At 41.8% G+C, this 18166-nt stretch overlaps 1 protein-coding gene across 7 annotated transcripts in view; it reads right to left on the bottom strand.

The window, feature by feature from the left end:
- Window positions 1-11708: 11708 nt before the first annotated feature.
- The window catches only part of zeb1 (zinc finger E-box binding homeobox 1), a 181025-nt gene continuing 174567 nt past the window's right edge, over window positions 11709-18166 (bottom strand). For all 7 annotated transcript variants that reach the window (XM_033045331.1, XM_033045286.1, XM_033045297.1 and 4 more), the window contains one exon: window positions 11709-14265. In XM_033045331.1, the coding sequence (XP_032901222.1) occupies window positions 13421-14265 (845 nt within the window). In that variant the 3' untranslated portion in view covers window positions 11709-13420. The remainder of the gene's footprint in view (window positions 14266-18166) is intronic.

Here is an 18166-nt window from a genome sequence, read left to right as displayed (position 1 = left end):
CTGCTACATAAGCAGATCTCAGCTGGAGATCATGAGTGTACAGGTAGCTGAGCTCGAGACAACACCCTCGCTCAGCAGCAGCAGCAGCAGCAATGACAATATGTTAGAGGTCCAAACAACCATGTAATGCCTGAAGAAAGCAACTGCTTGTTCACCGCGTTTGGTTCCGCTACAGTATATAACATTACAAGGTTCCTAGCTATAAGGAACAACAAGCATGTTTCATGGAACTGTACAGCACAGGACTAGGTCCTTTGGCCCACACAGTATTTGGGCCGAACATGATGGCAAGTTAAACTGATCTCACCTACCTGTGCATGATCCATATCCCCCCCATTCCCTACATGTTTATCTAAAAACATCTTAAACGGCACTATCGTATCTGCCTCCACCATCACCCCCGGCAACGTGTTCCAACCCCCCCACTGCACTGTGTAAGAAAACTTGCCCCACACATCTCCATTAAGCCTTCCCCCTCTCTCATGTAATAGCTGTACCCTCAAGTGTTGGACATTTCCACCCTATCCACGCCTCTCATCATTTTATATACCTCTATCAAGTCTCCCCTCATCCTCCGACGCTCCAGAGAAACCAATCCAAGACAATCCGACCTCTCCCTGTAACTGAAACCCGCTAATCCAGGGCAGCATTCTGGAAAACCTCCTCTGCACCCTCTCCAAAGCTTTCACATTGTTCCTGTAATGGGACGGTTAAAACTGTATGCAATACTCCAAATGCGGCCTAACCAAAGTATCTACCACCTTCAGTGAACCACCAACTTGGATTCCTGCACATCAATGCTGTAAAGGGTCTGGCCTTTAACTGTATATTTTCCCCTTACATTCATCCTCTCAAAGTGCAACACCTCACACTTGCTTGGGTTAGACTCCATCCTGCCATGTCCCTCTGGAATGGCATCAAAAACTAGGGGCAGGGGTTATTTCTGTGAACAGATGAACTGTTTGCATTCTGAAACTCACAGCCTGAAAGAGCAATAAAAGCACTTATTTATTTGGTTGAGAGATACAGCGCCGAAACAGGCCCTTCGGCCCATCGACCAAGAGACAATCAGCGTCATTTCAACTTCTCTCGTTAAAGAGACCCTCTCTCAAAGCCCTGTGAAAAGGAACTCACCTTCAGTTATCTGAGCAATCACACCGACAACACTCTGTAAAGAATGAGGCTGGGCTGATGCATTATCTGTGTAGAAACCATAAAGTGCTGGAGTAACTCAGCGGGTCAGGCAGCATCTCTGGAGGACATAGATGAGTGACGTCTCGGGTCGGGACCCTTGTTCAGACTTTGAAGAAGTTCTCCTACTAACACTATCCTACACACACTAGGGACAGTTCTTTTTTTTACATTTATAACCAAGCCAATTAACCTACAAACCTGTACATCTTGGGAGTGTGGGGAGGAAATCGAAGATCTCGGTGAAAACCCGCGCTGGTCACAGGGAGAAGGTACAATCTCCGTACAGGCAGCACCCGTAGTCGGGATCGAACCTTGGTCTCTGGCGCTGTAAGGCAGCAACTTTACTGCTGCACCACCGTGCCACTCTGATCGCTCACCACATTTAAAAAGTGCCTGGATGTGTACCTGAAGAGATGATGACCTCCAGGGCTACAGGTTAAGTGCTGCCACGTGGAAGCTCTTTCCAGGTTATGCAGCTCTTTGTTGACTTGCACAAATATCGTGGGCCAAATGGCATCCTTGCCCACCCTGGTGATCTCATGTACAGGTGACAGTTCAGGGAAGAGGAGACATTACTCGGTAAACCTTGCACTAAAAGGGTTACAGGAGAAACATAAAAAAATGCTTGGCTATCATTCATCTGCTCTGTGATACAATCAATTTAATATTAAATTAGATGTAAATTTGTGAAATTGGACCAAATCTTAAGCAGCTTGGTTGGCAATAGCAACATTTCTTCTTGCAAAAACCTTGGCGACAGCAATCATAGTGATAAATTTGAGCTAAATTGAATGTAATCTTTCTCAACTGAACTTTTGTCACCCTCCACTTTTCTCATAATGAATGACCTAGTTTTTTTGATTGAATGGCAATAGCTTTGCTGTCATTATACCTTAGACTTGACAGGTGATTCTGAGTTATGGACTTTTGGATTTAAATACTCAAGTATAGAAGTTGTAGTCAATGATTCCCTGCTTCTCCAAAGCTGGAAGTGATTAGCAACCTTCTCCACGTCAAAGGAACTCGTTTCAGACATTCAGTAACCTTTGTGTAGGAAGGAACTGCAGATGCTGGTTTGAACTGAAGATAGACACAAAAAGCTGGAGTAACTCAGCGGGACAGGAGAGAAGGAATGGGTGACGTTTCGGGTCGACACCCTTCTTCAGACTGGTTAGGGATAAGGGACATGGGAGATATAGATGGTGATTTGGAGAGATAAAGAACAATGAATAAAAGATATGCATAAAAGTAACGATGATAAAGGAACTAGGCCATTGTTTGCTGTTTGTAGGGTGACAATGAGAAGCTAGTACGACTTGGGTGGGGGAGGCTTTTCCTGCTTCTAAAATATGCTGAAAAATGTTCTACTTCTAGGATCAAGGTATGTGTCTGAAGAAAGGCCTCGACCCGAAACGTTGCCTATTTCCTTCGCTCCATAGATGCTGCCTCACCCGCTGAGTTTCTCCAGCATTTTTATCTACCTTCAAGGAATGTGGTGTGCGTTTACCAACATTATACCAAGATAGTGTTTTGTTTTGTGAAGCAGACACAAAATGCTGGAGTAACTCAGCGGGACAGGCAGCATCTCTGGAGAGAAGGAACGGGTGACGTTTCGGGTCGACTCCCTTCTGAATTACTCAGAGTTCCTCGCTGAGTTATTCCAGCATTTTGTGTCTATCTTCGGTTTAAACCAGCATCTGCAGTTCCTTCCTACACGATCTTTCATCAGTTCTGCTTTCATCGTTATAGATCATTAATTCCTGTTTCTCTCCACAATTGCTGATCAAACTGCTGATAAATGCAGTACTTTGTATTTAGTTTTAGGTTAGTTTAGAGATACGGCACGGAAACATTTTTGTTATTAGTTTAGAAAATAAAGTAAGGCCTTGCACTCACATGTGGGAAACAGGATCATTTATTATGAGGAAAATAAAGCAGTTTGTAAGGGATCATTTTTGTACATTTGTACAAAGGGAAAATAAATTACAGCATTTATATTGCACAGACTGACCCTTGCTTTATGCCAGTAATATTCAGGTTCTTCAAGACTGATAGCCTCATCTTGTAACACATTTATTTGTCTCACATCAACAGGTACAGAACTTCTAAATAAGCTGTTAAGTCTGATGTGACAACCTTGGAATAACAGTGTTGGCAACCAGCTCCAGAGGTTGAAGAAGACTTATTAACTTTTACAAACTTTTACGAAATATTTGAAAAGTGTTGATTTGGATTAAAACATCGCAGAATATAACATTTAAAGTTAAAAAGGAGAGGAAGAAGATGGAACAATGACTCATTAAACATAGCAATAACAGCAGAGGTCACAGAGACATCAGCAACTCAGAATATGGTACATGTAGATGGAGATAAAAAAATAATCGATAATGTAAATGGTTGCAGCTCTGAGCCACAGTAGAAGGGACGTTATACGTGAAGGAAATAATTTACACGTTAGAGAAATGAGCACAAGACATAATTAAAGAGATTTCAACTACCATGGAATTAATTGGCCAAAGAAGAGAAATTTGAATTAAGTTACTAAGATGCAGACTGATGCCTTCCCATGCAGGTACAAGAAAAAGACCCTCCCTACACGAGAGGAAATACTGCCAGATTTGATTATGGAGAAGAAACAAGCCTATACTTGATTAGGAGATCATAATAGAACGACCTGGAACTTAATCAGCACTACTAAAACCATATTCACATTATTGCACAGCATGCCTATGAACCTTGCAGCTGTGAGCTAGCTACTGCAAACCGTATGTGGTGTCCAAGGCCTTACTTAGGTTGTACTGACTGCTTATTACACATTTTCATTTTTTAGGGCGAGATACATGGTGGTCGGTGGTTTTTCCCCTGTGGCAGAATTTTCTTTGTCTGAAAATCAGTGTGGGTGGGGATGGGCCCCCCACCGAGATCAGAGCTAGGTAGCAACATTGGGATCCAGTGGGAAGGGGAGCTATAATGCGAGCGGTTGTAACAAAGATTAAAAGATATTTAGCAGGTCCACGTTCCCCATGCTGGGCTGGGACTTTCTTGAGGAAGCCCTCTTTAAATAGCGCACCTTTCCCCATGCAAAGCAAATTGTATCAGGCATGCTAAACCCCTCAGAATAGCATGGTCCAATTTCCTGAAGTTGTCCAACTGATGCAGAAATTGTGTCAGGTTGCCCAAGCAAATTCCTGGACCGTAGCAATTGTATTCCATTGTGTATATGAATAATTTTTCCATGAACAAACGAAAACAAATGAAACCCAATGAGATATGCATGACTTAAAACACTGGAGAACAATGGGGTCAACAGAGTCATCTACCAATTAAATGGACAACAGGAAAAAATTCTAAGAGAATAAAACAGGACACAAATACAAGGCGAAGTGGAACGTTCAATAAATAATTGAGGAAACAGTGAAAGGCTTGGTTAGAGTGGATGTGGAGAGGATGTTTCCACTAGTGGGAGAGTCTAGGACTAGAGGTCCTATCCTCAGAATTAAAAGACGTTTCTTTAGGAAGGAGATGAGGAGGAATTTCTTTAGTCACAGGGTGATGAATCTGTGGAATTATTTGCCACAGAAGGCTGTGGACGCCAAGTCAATGGATATTTTTAAGGCAGAGATAGATAGATTCTTGATTAGTGGTTATGTCAGGGGTTACTGTATGTGGAGAAGGCAGGAGAATGGGGTTAGGAGGGGGAGATAGATCAGCCATGATTGAATGGCGGAGCAGACTTGATGGGTCAATGGCCTAATTCTGTTCCTGTCACTGATGGCCTTATGACCTAAATAGTAAAATATTCTATAACTCCATAAATAAAAGTGGGGGAAGGAATATGGTCACTCTGAGGTGGATAGGATAAAATCCTAAGCAGTGATAGTGCAAAGGTAGAAATGGTAAAGGTAGAAAATAGTTATTTTGCTTCCGTATTTGCTAACGAGATATCAGATGGGCAAGATAGCAAAATATTTGATTATTTTAAATGCAGCTGTACAACTTCTGAAGGAGAAAAAAATAAGTAAACTAATCAAAGTGTAAAGTTAACATTCCTGGCTTAGATTGCATTTGTGCATTTTACGATATCGAGAGAAGTGAATGCAGAGGCACTATTCTTTTAAAAACGTACTTTTTTTAAACTACAAATCTATTTTTATGGGATATACAGGTCTGAATAGAAATTTGAGGAAAAATATCAGAACAAAAAAAAAATTAAGGACCAAATCAGCATGGATTTGAGAGGCATATTACGAGAGACATACTATGAGAGGTTAATTAAGAACACAAAGCGACCGTTATCTACAGTAAGACAAATCATCAAAGAATTGTAAAAAGATTCAGCTCCCTCCCCTTCCTTGGTCACATGCCACTAGCTGGAGAAGAAAAGGAATCTGTGCCTGCAAATGAGAAATCACTAAAAATGTGATTGGTAAGGCCCCAAAAAGTGTCTAAACACTGTGTTTACCGAGTTTAGATCATACAGTGTTCAGTTCCAGTCTTCATATTATTCGAAGGATGTAGTGGGAACTGAAAACACTTGAGTGGATCACCTCAAAACAGTGATCCAAGACAAAATAGCCACCAGGCCAAGACTTTGTTTTCTGTTGCAGGCTCGGGAGCCCAAGAAGAGGCATTCAAACCGATGAAACGAAGTGATAAAAGTAACCCTAGTGTGTTTCAAGTTGCGAGAATAATTCTAGATAGATATGTAACACTGACAATACAAGACAACCAACAACACTCACTGTGGAACTGATTAATGGTGGTCTTAGTTTGGTGAATAGTGTTGAGAGAGAAGATTGAATAGCTAAACAATGGATGGGAACGGGGGGGTTTTCTGATAGAATTAGATGAATTCCAATTAGATGAATTCCAAGTTTCAAAGGAGGTTTAAGAGAGGCACAAATAGCAGCATAAATTGGATAATGTAAATGTTTTTATCTGGAGATTGCAAAGTACCCATCAATTGGAGCATTGCGTTCTGTGCAGATTTTTTTCGATCTCACCATGTCCCTTCTCAATATTGCTAATTAATTTTTGTTTTAATTAACCATCTGATTAATATTGTGGTTTGTATTTTCTACCACCGCCAATAACAAATGGGTCTTGTTTTCACATCAGCGGCATTCTGATCTTTCGAGAAGCTGCACCTTTATCAATAAAACGTTGACTCTGCACCCTCTCCTTCTACCACTTCCACCCAGCAACATTGACCAACTCAACACACCAATGAAGAACCTTGACCTTGTGCACTAAGTCTGGGATGTTTGCATTTAGTCTATACTATAATCCCCACCTTCGGGCAGAAGTACTATACATACATTATTTGCAGGTTTGGAATTGAGGCAAATCCCATCAAGCGAAAAAGGTTTCCTTAATTTTAGATAGACACAAAAATGCTGGAGTAACTCTGCGGGGCAGGCAACATCACAGGTAGCTGAGTTACTCCAGCATTTCCCGCTGAGTTACTCCAGCATTTTGTGGCTATCTTCGATTTGAACCATCATCTGCAATTCCTTCCTATACATCCTTAATTTTAGATCATCTTCAAACACTTCCTTATCTATGTATCTCCCTCTGCCCTGAATCTCAGTCTGTAGAAGGTTGTCGACCCGAAACGTCACCCATTTCTTCTCTCCAGAGATGCTGCCTGTCCCGCTGAGTTACTCCAGCATTGTGTGCACATCTTCGATTTAAACCAGCATCTGCAGTTCCTTCCTACATATCCTTAATTTCAAATCATCTTTAAAAAGAACTGACTTTCTTTTAATAACAAGTATGGATAACAATACCCGCAGGATTAAAAAAATGGCCAATACCATCCTAGGGAAACATTTTCTGCATTCTCTAAATTAACATGCCCAAGTAACTCAGCAGGTCAGGCAGCATCTCTGGAGAAAAGGAATAGGTGACGTTTCGAGTCGAGAGGCTGAAGAAGGGTCTCGACCTGAAACGTCACCTATTCCTTTTCTCCAGAGATGCTGCCTGTCCCGCTGAGTTACGCCTTCTTTTTATGTCTATCTTTGGTTTAAACCAGCATCTGCAGTTCCTTCCTACACAACATGCCCAAGAAAAATGTTCTAAATATCTGAATCCCAGTTCAGCCGATAGAAGCTTGAAAAAAAAACTTCTGGAGGGAATCCGTGGGTCAGACAACATCCGTGCAGGGACATGGAAGACCACTTTTCTGGTCAGGGCACGTCTTCTGACTGTCTTTGAGATGTGGGAAGAGACTCTCATGGTCACAGAGGCAAAGGTTCAAACCCCACCCAGACGATTCCTGAAGCCCAAGTCAATGGGGCCGCAGATGGACACAAAAAGCTGGAGTAACCCAGCGGGACAGGGAGCATCTCTGGAGAGAAGGAATGGGTGACGTGTCGGGTCAAGACCTTTCTTCAGACTCTGCTGCCTGTCTCGCTGAGTTACTCCTGCATTTTGTGTCTATCTATAGCAAAAACCCAACTGGCCCATAACGTCAGGCAGCCAGGGCCGGCACCTTTACCTGGTCTGGCTGACATGTAACTTTAAGTCTCGAACCCAGCAAGACTGGATCTGATGAAAGACACAACCTGCTGGAATAACTCAGTGGGGCAGGCAGCATCTCTGGTGGGAATGGGTGACATTTTTGGCTCATTCCTTCTCTCCGGAGATGCTGCCTGCCGTGCTGAGTTACTCCAGCATTTTGTGTCTATTTTCGGTTTAAACCAACATCTGCAGTTCCTTCATACACACTTCTTGATCTTCCTCGTATTATTTTGGCCTCCCTTATCTACAACTTCAGTTTTTCTGTTTTAATTGCAAACTCCTCCATATTCAGCATTTTCTGTTTTTTATATCGGAGGAGAAAATAAATTAGTTTTAAAGCTGAGGAATCCAAATTATAAGATCAGGTTTAACCGTGTTCTTGGTTTCTTGGTCCTCCAAAATATTCCAAATGGAATTTAAACTGGAGGTGGTGAAGGGAGGGCATATTCTTACTGGAAATCACACTTCGAGTCTCGAACATAAGTCCTTAATATTAGAAAGCACACCAATAAAATGAATCCACACTATTATTGACACTAGAAATTAATACAAATACTAAGTGACAATTTAAAGGTCAAGTGTAAATGGGGAGACACTGAAAAACCATTGCATACAAATCAAGTAATGGAGGAAGTCAGACTGATGAGACAATTTCTATAAAACATGTAGGAAAAATTTAATTGCAGCAAATAAAGAAAATAAACATCTCAATTAGGATAAAAACATTTTCAGTTCCCCAAGCACCATAGTTGAGCTAATGTAATTGAGGCCAGTTAATTGGCTATATTTAAGAGGGAGTTAGATGTGGCCCTTGTGGCTATAGGGATCAGGGGGTATGGATAGAAAGCAGGTACAGGATACTGAGTTGGATGATCAGCCATGATCATATTGAATGGCGGTGCAGGCTCGAAGGGCCGAATGGCCTACTCCTGCACCTATTTTCTATGTTTCTATAGGTGTGAGACCTTAATCGAATTGAACTTTAAAATATACCACACCTTTCTCTACATTGCTTGATGTTGTTTTGAACAAATTCTTTTGATCCTATCTACTTATCCATAAATATCTAAAACTGGTTGCAGACTAGGTTTTCAGACCTCATATTCGTGCCATGACAAAGACAGGCAATTTCAAACTTTGAAACACGACCTCTATGGTTCTATTCCGTCTCAGCTAAAACCCTCAGCTAAATCTGTTACCATGCAACGACCATCTCAACACATTCCCAGCTGGCTCTCACCACGCTACTCCATTAACCTTGGCCATTCAAAATGCTGCTGGACTCATGACAACTTGCACCAACCCTTCATTCTTGCCCTGACTAGTAGTGGCTCCCGGTTAAATAATGTTGTCATATTAACATCCTCAACTTTGCTTTCAAATATTACTTCCTCATCCCTCCTCTCTCTGTAACCACCTGAAACTCTACAACCTTCCAACATGTTTGTGCTGTTCCAATTCTGGTCTCTTCAGCAGGTCCAAATTTAATAATCCCTATATCAGCAACTGTGCCTTCAGCTCCAGAATTCTCTCCTAAGATTTCTCTATAGTTTATCCCTCCTTTCAGCTGGTCCTTTAAACCTAGTTCCTCAACCAGCTTTCGGTCATCTGTTTTGATATCCCCCCATTTGATGTGGTGTTCGTTTTTGGCCGATGTATATTCCTGTGAAGCAACCTCCAGATTATCTTTGGTGTATTAAATGCACCAAATAAATTGCACTTGTTGTTGCGAGTTGACAAGACATTTTTTTTAAAAATCACGATTGGGAAGATCAGAAGTGATGCAAAATGCATCGAAAAAATATCAGTGGAGCTCAACTGGAGTTCAGTTATGGGCAGTGCTATTCAGGAAAGTCGACAAAGCCTTGGATAGTAATTAGTCAAAGGAGCTAGTAGTCAAACTAGAATGGTATCTGGGGCCTGGGACATTAGTAACGTGAAGCTGAAATTATTCCCCTTAGCACAGGTTTTTAAAGAAATATCTTAAAACGGTGCTAAAGATTAATTATACAGAATATCTCTATACACAAACTGGAGGAACAGCACCTCGTATTCCACTTGGATAGCTTGCAACCCAATGGTATGAACATTGAATTCTCCAATTTTATGTAACTAACCAACAACATCCCCCTTTCCTTTTATTTCCCCCTCTCTTCTCCGTGCCCCACCTTTCTCCAACTATACCCCTCCCCCCTTTCCAAGTGCCCTTCCACATATCCCTTCCTCTGGCTTCACGTTTCAATCCTCTCCTCTATCTCACAGCCTCTGGTCTTCTTCACATCTCTGTCCACCTATCTATCAATCAAAAACTCTCATCTGTATCTGTACTCCAGCTTTTTGTGTCATTCTTCCTCTGATCACTTGGCTGGCTTTGTCCCACTGCCACCTCTCTTCCAGCTTTCTCCCACCCCCCCCCCCCCCCACCAAGGTCAATTTACATTTATACCAAGCCAATTAACCTACAAACCTGTACGTCTTTGCAGTGTGGGAGGAAACCGGAGATCCCGGAGAAAACCCACGCAGGTCACTGGGAGAATGTACAAAATCTGTACAGACAGCACCCAGGATTGAACGCCGGGTGTCTGGCACTGTATGGCAGCAACTCTACCGCTGCATCATCTACTGCTGCCCCTACTACTGATGTTGTTATGTTGGATGAAATGGCCTCCTTCCATGCTAATAGATTCCAGTGTTTATGAATAGCGCAAGATCCCCTAAAATACCTACAGAAGAGATGCAATGCCTTCCAGACACAGCTTTTTTTATTTTCTTTCTTAACTGTGATTCTTTGTTCCCTGGTATTTCACAATTTGAAAGTTCTTCAGCATTTTTCACAATAAGCCAACCAATTTTATATATCCTGCTACATAAATTAACTTTATGATTCTTTATACTCTCAATAGTAGAATAATATTTGCTACCTTCAAGTCCACTGGAGGAGCTGCTGTATATAACACTTTATTTCCTTCTGCGGCGCATTTTCCACTGTGTATATTCCCACTGCGTTTTCTCGTTTTGAAATGTCGCCCTATACTTTGATACTAAATTCCAAGCCTCTTCGCACACGGGTCTATATCATTTTGAAATCTTCGACAAACCTAACTATCGCCACCAACAAACATCTAGATATCAGACCGATAGCGCATGTCTAAAAAAACATGTAGGTATACAGAAAAATAAAAATACATCTGGTTTTGATTTCCAGGATATGCCATTACTAAACCTTTGGCAATCTCATCAATAGCACAAAGACATCATCATTTTTGTGTGGGCTCAAAAGGCGGGCAAAAGTCCCTCGCAGGAAAAGGGATTTCAATTCAGTATCTCTTTACGTCAATCTCAAATGCTGCTGAGAGCAGAGCAAGGTACGAAACTCCTCACATGCTCTGTTCAGAGAGGCAAAAGAGAGAAAAAAGAAACTGATGACTTACTTTGTGAGCTGGAGAAAACAAAAGGATTCCATCCACAGACACATCAAACCAATAGAAACTAGTAAAATTGCAACTCATTGCCAGCAAATCTAACCTAATCTGCAAATTGGACACCATGATACAGACATTTACTGATTCAAATGTTGTTAACACATAGTTAGGGAATTCTGAATATTATTCCAATGTGAAGTAGGGTAGGGTATTAATACTGCCTGGATTGAAGACATGCAGTACAAACATAGAAAACTAAAATGTCATCGTAATTTAAATTAAAATAATGCTGAAATAAAATCAGCTAACACTGTTAATAACTTGCACGAAAGCTGAGGGCTGGTTAGAGCCACATTTCAATAATACTGATTTGCAAATGGCACTTGCAACACACAGGTCTTGCATTAGAGTCCATGAAATAGGCAATGTTTCAGTCATTTTAAAATGGACATGTCTCTCAGGTATTTTTCAACACAATTGCCAATAAGCCAAAAACCTGGGGAATGCGCAAAATATGATGTTAGTACCAGCTCTGGAACAAAAACCAATACACAACAGTGAAGTCACAAGTTCAGACAGTTTGTTGATGCATTTTATTGTGAGATGGGCAGTCTGGTATAAAACTAGAAAATGACTATCATGAAACTAGGCAATTAAAAAAAAAACTTCTGGCTTGTATCAGATGTAGAGGAATTCTAAAACAAATTGGCACAAAGCAAAAAAGTGTAATGTTATTCCCAACACTGCGCATGACTTTGTAATTTGGCCAAGGGTTTCAATACTTGGTTCCATGGTTACACACTAATTTCAAAAACTGCAAAAATACCATGCTGTATAACAATATACTTCAAATTCAGTAGCCCAATGCATTAAAAGTGAGGCAGGGCAAATAATTGGATTCTGAATGTAAAGGTCTTACATTCCCCTTTGATGCTCCAGCTACACATTCCAAGGCAAGTAATACTGTTACATAACATTTAAACAAAATTTGATTTCAAGAGAACCAATTGTATTTCTGCTTTGAATTCTTATCAACCTTCCAAATCATTTTTCGTACTAAAATATATTATTGTATTAATACAAACTACAGTATTATACACTACATTGTGTAATAAATAACAATAAAGAAATATAAAAATAAGACACATAAATATAAAAGTTTCCTAAAACTAAAAGGTACATGTGTCAGTAAGTAGGGTATTAATACTGCCTGGGTTGAGGACATACAGTACAAAATTTGCACAAACATAGGAATCTAAAATGTTATCGTAATTTGAATTAAAATAATACTGAAATAAAATAGGCTAACACTGTTAATAACTTGCACGAAAGCTAAGGGCTGGTTAGAGCCACATTTCCATAATACTGATTTATAAATGGCACTTGCAGCACACAGGTCTTGCATAAGGCCAAGGGGGGTACAAAGCTCCATACCATAATCCTCTCTTACCTAAGTAACACTAGTGACTAAAACACTGACCTCGGTTCTCTCCAAACACTATACTGTTAGTTCTTACTTTTGAAGACTTGGCAACAGACTGCTATACATCTAACTACAAGTCTTACCACGTCGTTCTTGATTTGACTCTGCTAGTAGCTTGCTTTAAGGCTAACATTATGCTTCAAATGAATTTACACTCTAAAGTAAGGTCAACTAATGTCATCAATGACTACCTGCTCGTGTGATACTGATAAAGGTAGACAATAATACTTAGGAGTATGTTAGATACAAGTATAAAGGGAATTCTGTAGTGCAGAAGTTTTTCACATCCTTTTAAACCAATGAAATGATGAGCATCAGCCACGGAGTAAAGCGTTGTGGTGCTATAAATCTACAATAGATGAGTTTCGTTTGTTTTAGAAATTTTCATAGAAATCTCTCCCAGCTGTAGAGTGTTGAAGTTAATGGGAATACATGAATGGCAAAATGAAGAGCAACACAGGTAAACAGGTAATGCAGAATGACTGGTAGCAAACTCTTTTGAAACCTGTTGGGTTTGCCTTGTGAATCAAGGCAGTCAGTTTATGCAATTTCTCGCTTGCAATTTTTTTTTTTTTGCCTTTTTTTTATACAAACATCATTCCTAATATCTTAAACACAGTTCATGTGGTAAATTGTTAATCGTTTGAGGTTCAGGCACACCGGGATTTCCACACAGTAGTGAAGAGAAAAACATAGCAATATAGTGTGTGTTTCTGGAATTTTTTTTTTTAGAAAAACATGGTACAACACTAATCGCAGAACATTTCTTCTCCAATTTATATTCCTGATCAAGTATTCATTACATTTTTTCTGGTGAATTAGCTTCCAAACTATTTACTGTATTTTCCTGCTCCACATCGCTCATTGGGTCTGTTCTATTTTCCTCATTTGCTCCCTGCTTGTCTGCTTCCTCTTCGTCTGCTTCCTCCTCGTCTACTTCCTGCTCGTCTACTTCCTGCTCGTCTGCTTCCTGTTTGTCTACTTCCTCCTCATCTGCTTCCTGCTCATCTGCTTCCTCGACATCTGCTTCCTGCTCGTCTGCTTCCTCCTTGTCTACTTCCTCCTCATCTGCTTCCTGCTCGTCTGCTTCCTCCTCGTCTGCTTCCTCCTCGTCTACTTCCTGCTCGTCTGCTTCCTGCTCGTCTACTTCCAGCTCGTCTGCTTCCTGCTCATCTGCTTCCTGCTCGTCTGCTTCCTGCTCGTCTGCTTCCTGCTCGTCTGCTTCCTCCTCGTCTGCTTCCTCCTCGTCTGATTCCTCCCTCATTTCCTCTGCACAATTATCTTGCATTTCGTCGCTTTCCTTCTCTTCCTCGTCCTTCTCGCTTTCGTCTTCTCTTGCAGTGCTGTCCTTGTCGTCCGAGTCCGCGTGGGAAGTGGGGCTCCTGATGTCTGCGTACTCACTGTTGTTCAGTGAATCAGGCCCGGCCTCCTCTTGCTCCACTCCTTCCCGTTCCTCTGCTTCCCGTTTGCAGTAGGAGTAGCGGTGGTTCATGTGCTGCGAATAGGAGCCCGAATGCGAGAAGCGCTTGCCACATTTATCGCACTGGTAAGGTTTCTCCCCAGAGTGCAGTCGCGTGTGTTCAATCAGATGATGCTTGTGTTTGAAAGCTTTCTTGCAGATCCCGCACTGGTGTGGTCGCTTACCTAGCCAAACGGAGATATTAAATGTCAGCAACACTTGCGTAACAAAAAGAAAGACGTTACACTCACAAGGTTCATAGGACATAGTACACACAAGGATAGGCCCTTCGGCCCACAATGTCTGTGCCAAATATAATGCCATGACCAGCACATAACCCATATCCCCCCATTCCCTGCATATGCATCTCATGTTCATGTGATAGCAGTAAAATTAGGCCATTCGGCCCATCAAGTCTACTCCGCCATTCAATCATGGCTGATCTATCTCTCCCTCCTAATCCCATTCTCCTGCCTTCTCCCCATCACCTCTGACACCTGTACTAATCAGGAATGTATCTATCTCTGCCTTGGCCTTCACTGATCCCTCCATATCCTTCTGTGGCAAAGAATTCCACAGATTCACCCCCCACTGACTAAAATGATTTCTCCTCATCTTCCTAAAAGGACGTTCTTTAATTCTGAAGCTATGCCCTCTACTCCTAGACTCTCCCACTAGTGGAAACATCCTCTCCACATCCACTTTATCCAAGCCTTTCACTATTCTGTATGTTTCAATGAGGTTCCCTCTCATTCTTCTAAACTCCAGTGAGTACAGGCCCAGTGCCGACAAACGTTCATCACAGGTTAACCTACTCATTCCTGGGATCATTCTTGTGCCTCCCCAAAAGACTTCTAAAGGACACCAACGTGTCTGCTTCCACCACCACCCCTGGCAGCTCATGCCACGCACTCACCACTCCGTGTAAAAAACGTCCTAATTTGAGAGCTAGATAGAGCTCTTAAAGATAGCGGAGTCAGGGGATATGGGGAGAAGGCAGGAACGGGGTACTGATTGTGGATGATCAGCCATGATCACATTGAATGGCGGTGCTGGCTCGAAGGGCCGAATGGCCTACTCCTGCACCTATTATCTATTGTCTATTGTCTTGCCTCACACATCTCCTTTAAACTTTTCCCCTCTTACCCTAATGCTACAGCCAGGTTCAGTTCCATTTACAGTTACAATGCTTTATGGAACATTTAAATTTTAGCAATAAAAATAAAATCATTGAATTTCCTTCTGTGTGCTTTGCCTTTGTAATTTCCATTTTACTTTTCATTCAAAACAATCTTCTAAAACCAAATTCCAAATTTTGAGATGCATCCTAAAAAGGGTATCTGTTTTATTTCAACCGTTTAAATCTTGAACAACATTCCACCTCTTTGAAGTTACATTTTTAAACTTTTTTTTTGGAAGTAAACATATAGCGTAAACTAGCTAACTGGCGGCTCACCTCATTAGATTTGTTTTCCACAGATTTCGGGTTTTCTTTTCCGATAAGATTATTGAAAATAGACCGAATGAACTCTGTGGATGGAGCGTATTGGATGACCGACTGGCTACAATAAAATAGCTTCATCCTATCTATGCCAGAGTATTAAAATCAGAAATGTCTTTCAATATAACCAACCATGCTGATTTTTTTAAACAAGATCAAAGGAAAGTGAAAGCACAATGAATATATTGACGAAAAATAAAAGTAAGTAAAACGAAGATTTCCGAGAGAGAAAATAAACCTTCTGTATTTACGATGGGCCCAGAATCGGACACCTAAGTGCCTGTCCCACTATACGAGTTTACCCATGAGCTTTCCCGAGTTTAAAAAAAAATCAAACTCGTGGTAATTACGCAGAATGTACGTAGCGGGTACGTCGGAGCTCGGGACGTCTCTTAGCGGCTCGTAACGTTAACGACAGGTACTCAGGAAACGCGGTAAGCTCGTGAAGTTTTTTCAACATGTTGAAAAATGTCCACGAGAGCCCCGAGTACCTACAAGCGGCTATTACCGTAATTCTCCGAGTTCGAATCCGGGGAAACTCTGGAGAACTCTTGAATTACCTCGTACAGTGGGACAGGCCCTTTACTGTTTCCTTTAAGACTGAAGCACAAGAGACGAGGGATATTAAATTCCATATACAGGACAAAATGTTCCCCATGTAGGGGGGGTCCAGAACCAGTTTAAGAATAAGGGGTAGGCCATTTAGGTCTGAGATGAGGAAAAACATTTTCAACCAGAGAGTTGAGAATCTGTGGAATTCTCTGCCACAGAAGGCAGTGGAGGACAATTCACTGGATGTATTCAATAGAGAGTTAGATATAGCTCTTAAGGCGAACGGAATCAAGAGATGTGGGGAGAAAGCAGGAATGGGGTACTGATGCTGGATGATCAGCCATGATCACATTGAATGGCGGTGCTGGCTAGAGGGGCCGAATGGCCTACTGCTGCACCTGCTTTCTATGTTTCTATGTTAATGGTTCTGGTGGGCAGAGGGACCATGAAACAGACCTTCAGGTGACTTCTGAATCTGGACGGGTGGTGAATTTGTCCTTAGTCACTAAATCTACTGCTCAGAAACCCTCCACCAAGCAGAGCACCTTGAAACCAGATCTCCCATGGCAGCTGGCTGAGACAGGTACAGAGCAACCAATGTCTCAGGTCAGCTGGGGAGGGGAAGAAAAGAAAGGGTGGTCCGATACACTACAATGCTTGCCTGAGGAAGTGAGTGTTCGAAGATCTCACACAGAGCTGGTGGTTTATCAGGCAGCAGTGATCCTTCTGGTATCTTTGGAGTCAAGAACTACCAAAGCAGGCATCCAGAAACACAAGGGAGACAACACCAGTTATGCACCAGCAGGATAAGCAAACCAACATCAATGTTTAATTCCAGGCTAATATCCCAAGTGCTGAAGACCTAATCATAGTCACTCCGTTGGGTCAGGTGAACAGACCATGTCTTTAGTGAGACCACATGTTGAGGGTACTGTATAGAGCTGAACATCTGTAGTTGGAAAGTTACTAGAGTATTCTGAGGGATAGATTATACAGGCATTTGTATGGGCAAGGACTGATTAGGGATAGTCAGCATGGTTTTGTAAGTGGGAGGTCGTGTCTCACAAATATCTTTGATTTTTCTGTAGTCAAGACCAAAAAGGTTGATGAGGGCAGAGCTATAGATGTTGTGTACATGGATTTCAGTAAGACATTTGATAAGGTTCCACATGGTAGGCTGCTCTGGAAGGTTAGATCGCATGGGATCCAAGGAGAGATAGCTGAATGGATAGCAAATTGGCTTCATGGAAGGAAGCAAAGGGTGATGGTGGAAGGTTGCTTCTCGGACTGGAAGTCTGTGACTAGTGGTGTGCCACAGGGTTCGGTGCTGGGCCCATTACTGTTTGTCATCTACATCAATGATTTGGATGAGAACAGACAGGGCAAGATTCGCAAGTTTGCTGATGATACAAAAGTGAGTGATTTTGCAGATAGTGAAGATGATTGTGAAAGATTGCAGCAGGATCTGGATCGATTGGCCAGGTTGGCAGAGGAATGGTTGATGGAATTTAATACAGAGAAGTGTGAGGTGTTGCATTTTGGGACATCGAACAAGGGCAGGACCTACACAGTAAATGGTAGGCCTCTGGGTAGTGTTGTAGAACAGAGGGATCTAGAAGTGCAGGTGCATGATTCCTTGAATGTCGAGTCGCAGGTAGATAAGGTGGTCAAAAAGGCACCATGGACACCATGTTAAAGGAACGATATTATCAAGCTTGAAAGGATTTCCAGGACTAGAGGGTGTGAGCTATAGGGAGAGGTTGAGGAGGCTGGGTCTCTATTCCTTGGAGCGCAGGAGGATGAGGGGTGATCTTATTGAGGTGTACAAAATCATGAGAGGAATAGATCGGGTGAATGCACAGAGTCTCTTGCCCAGAGTAGGGGAATCGAGGACCAGAGGTCAAAGGTTCAAGGTGAAGAGGAAAATATTTCAGGAATCTGAGGGGTAACCTTTTCACACAGAGGGTGTATGGAACAAGCTGCCAGAGGAGGTAGTTGAGGCTGGGACTATCCCATTGTTTAAGAAATAGTTA

The sequence above is a fragment of the Amblyraja radiata genome, chromosome 2 (assembly GCF_010909765.2).
Source record: "Amblyraja radiata isolate CabotCenter1 chromosome 2, sAmbRad1.1.pri, whole genome shotgun sequence".
NCBI classification, from domain to species: Eukaryota; Metazoa; Chordata; class Chondrichthyes; order Rajiformes; family Rajidae; genus Amblyraja; species Amblyraja radiata.
Note: the sequence above shows the minus strand (reverse complement) of the source record. Positions and strands in the feature narration are given on the sequence as shown.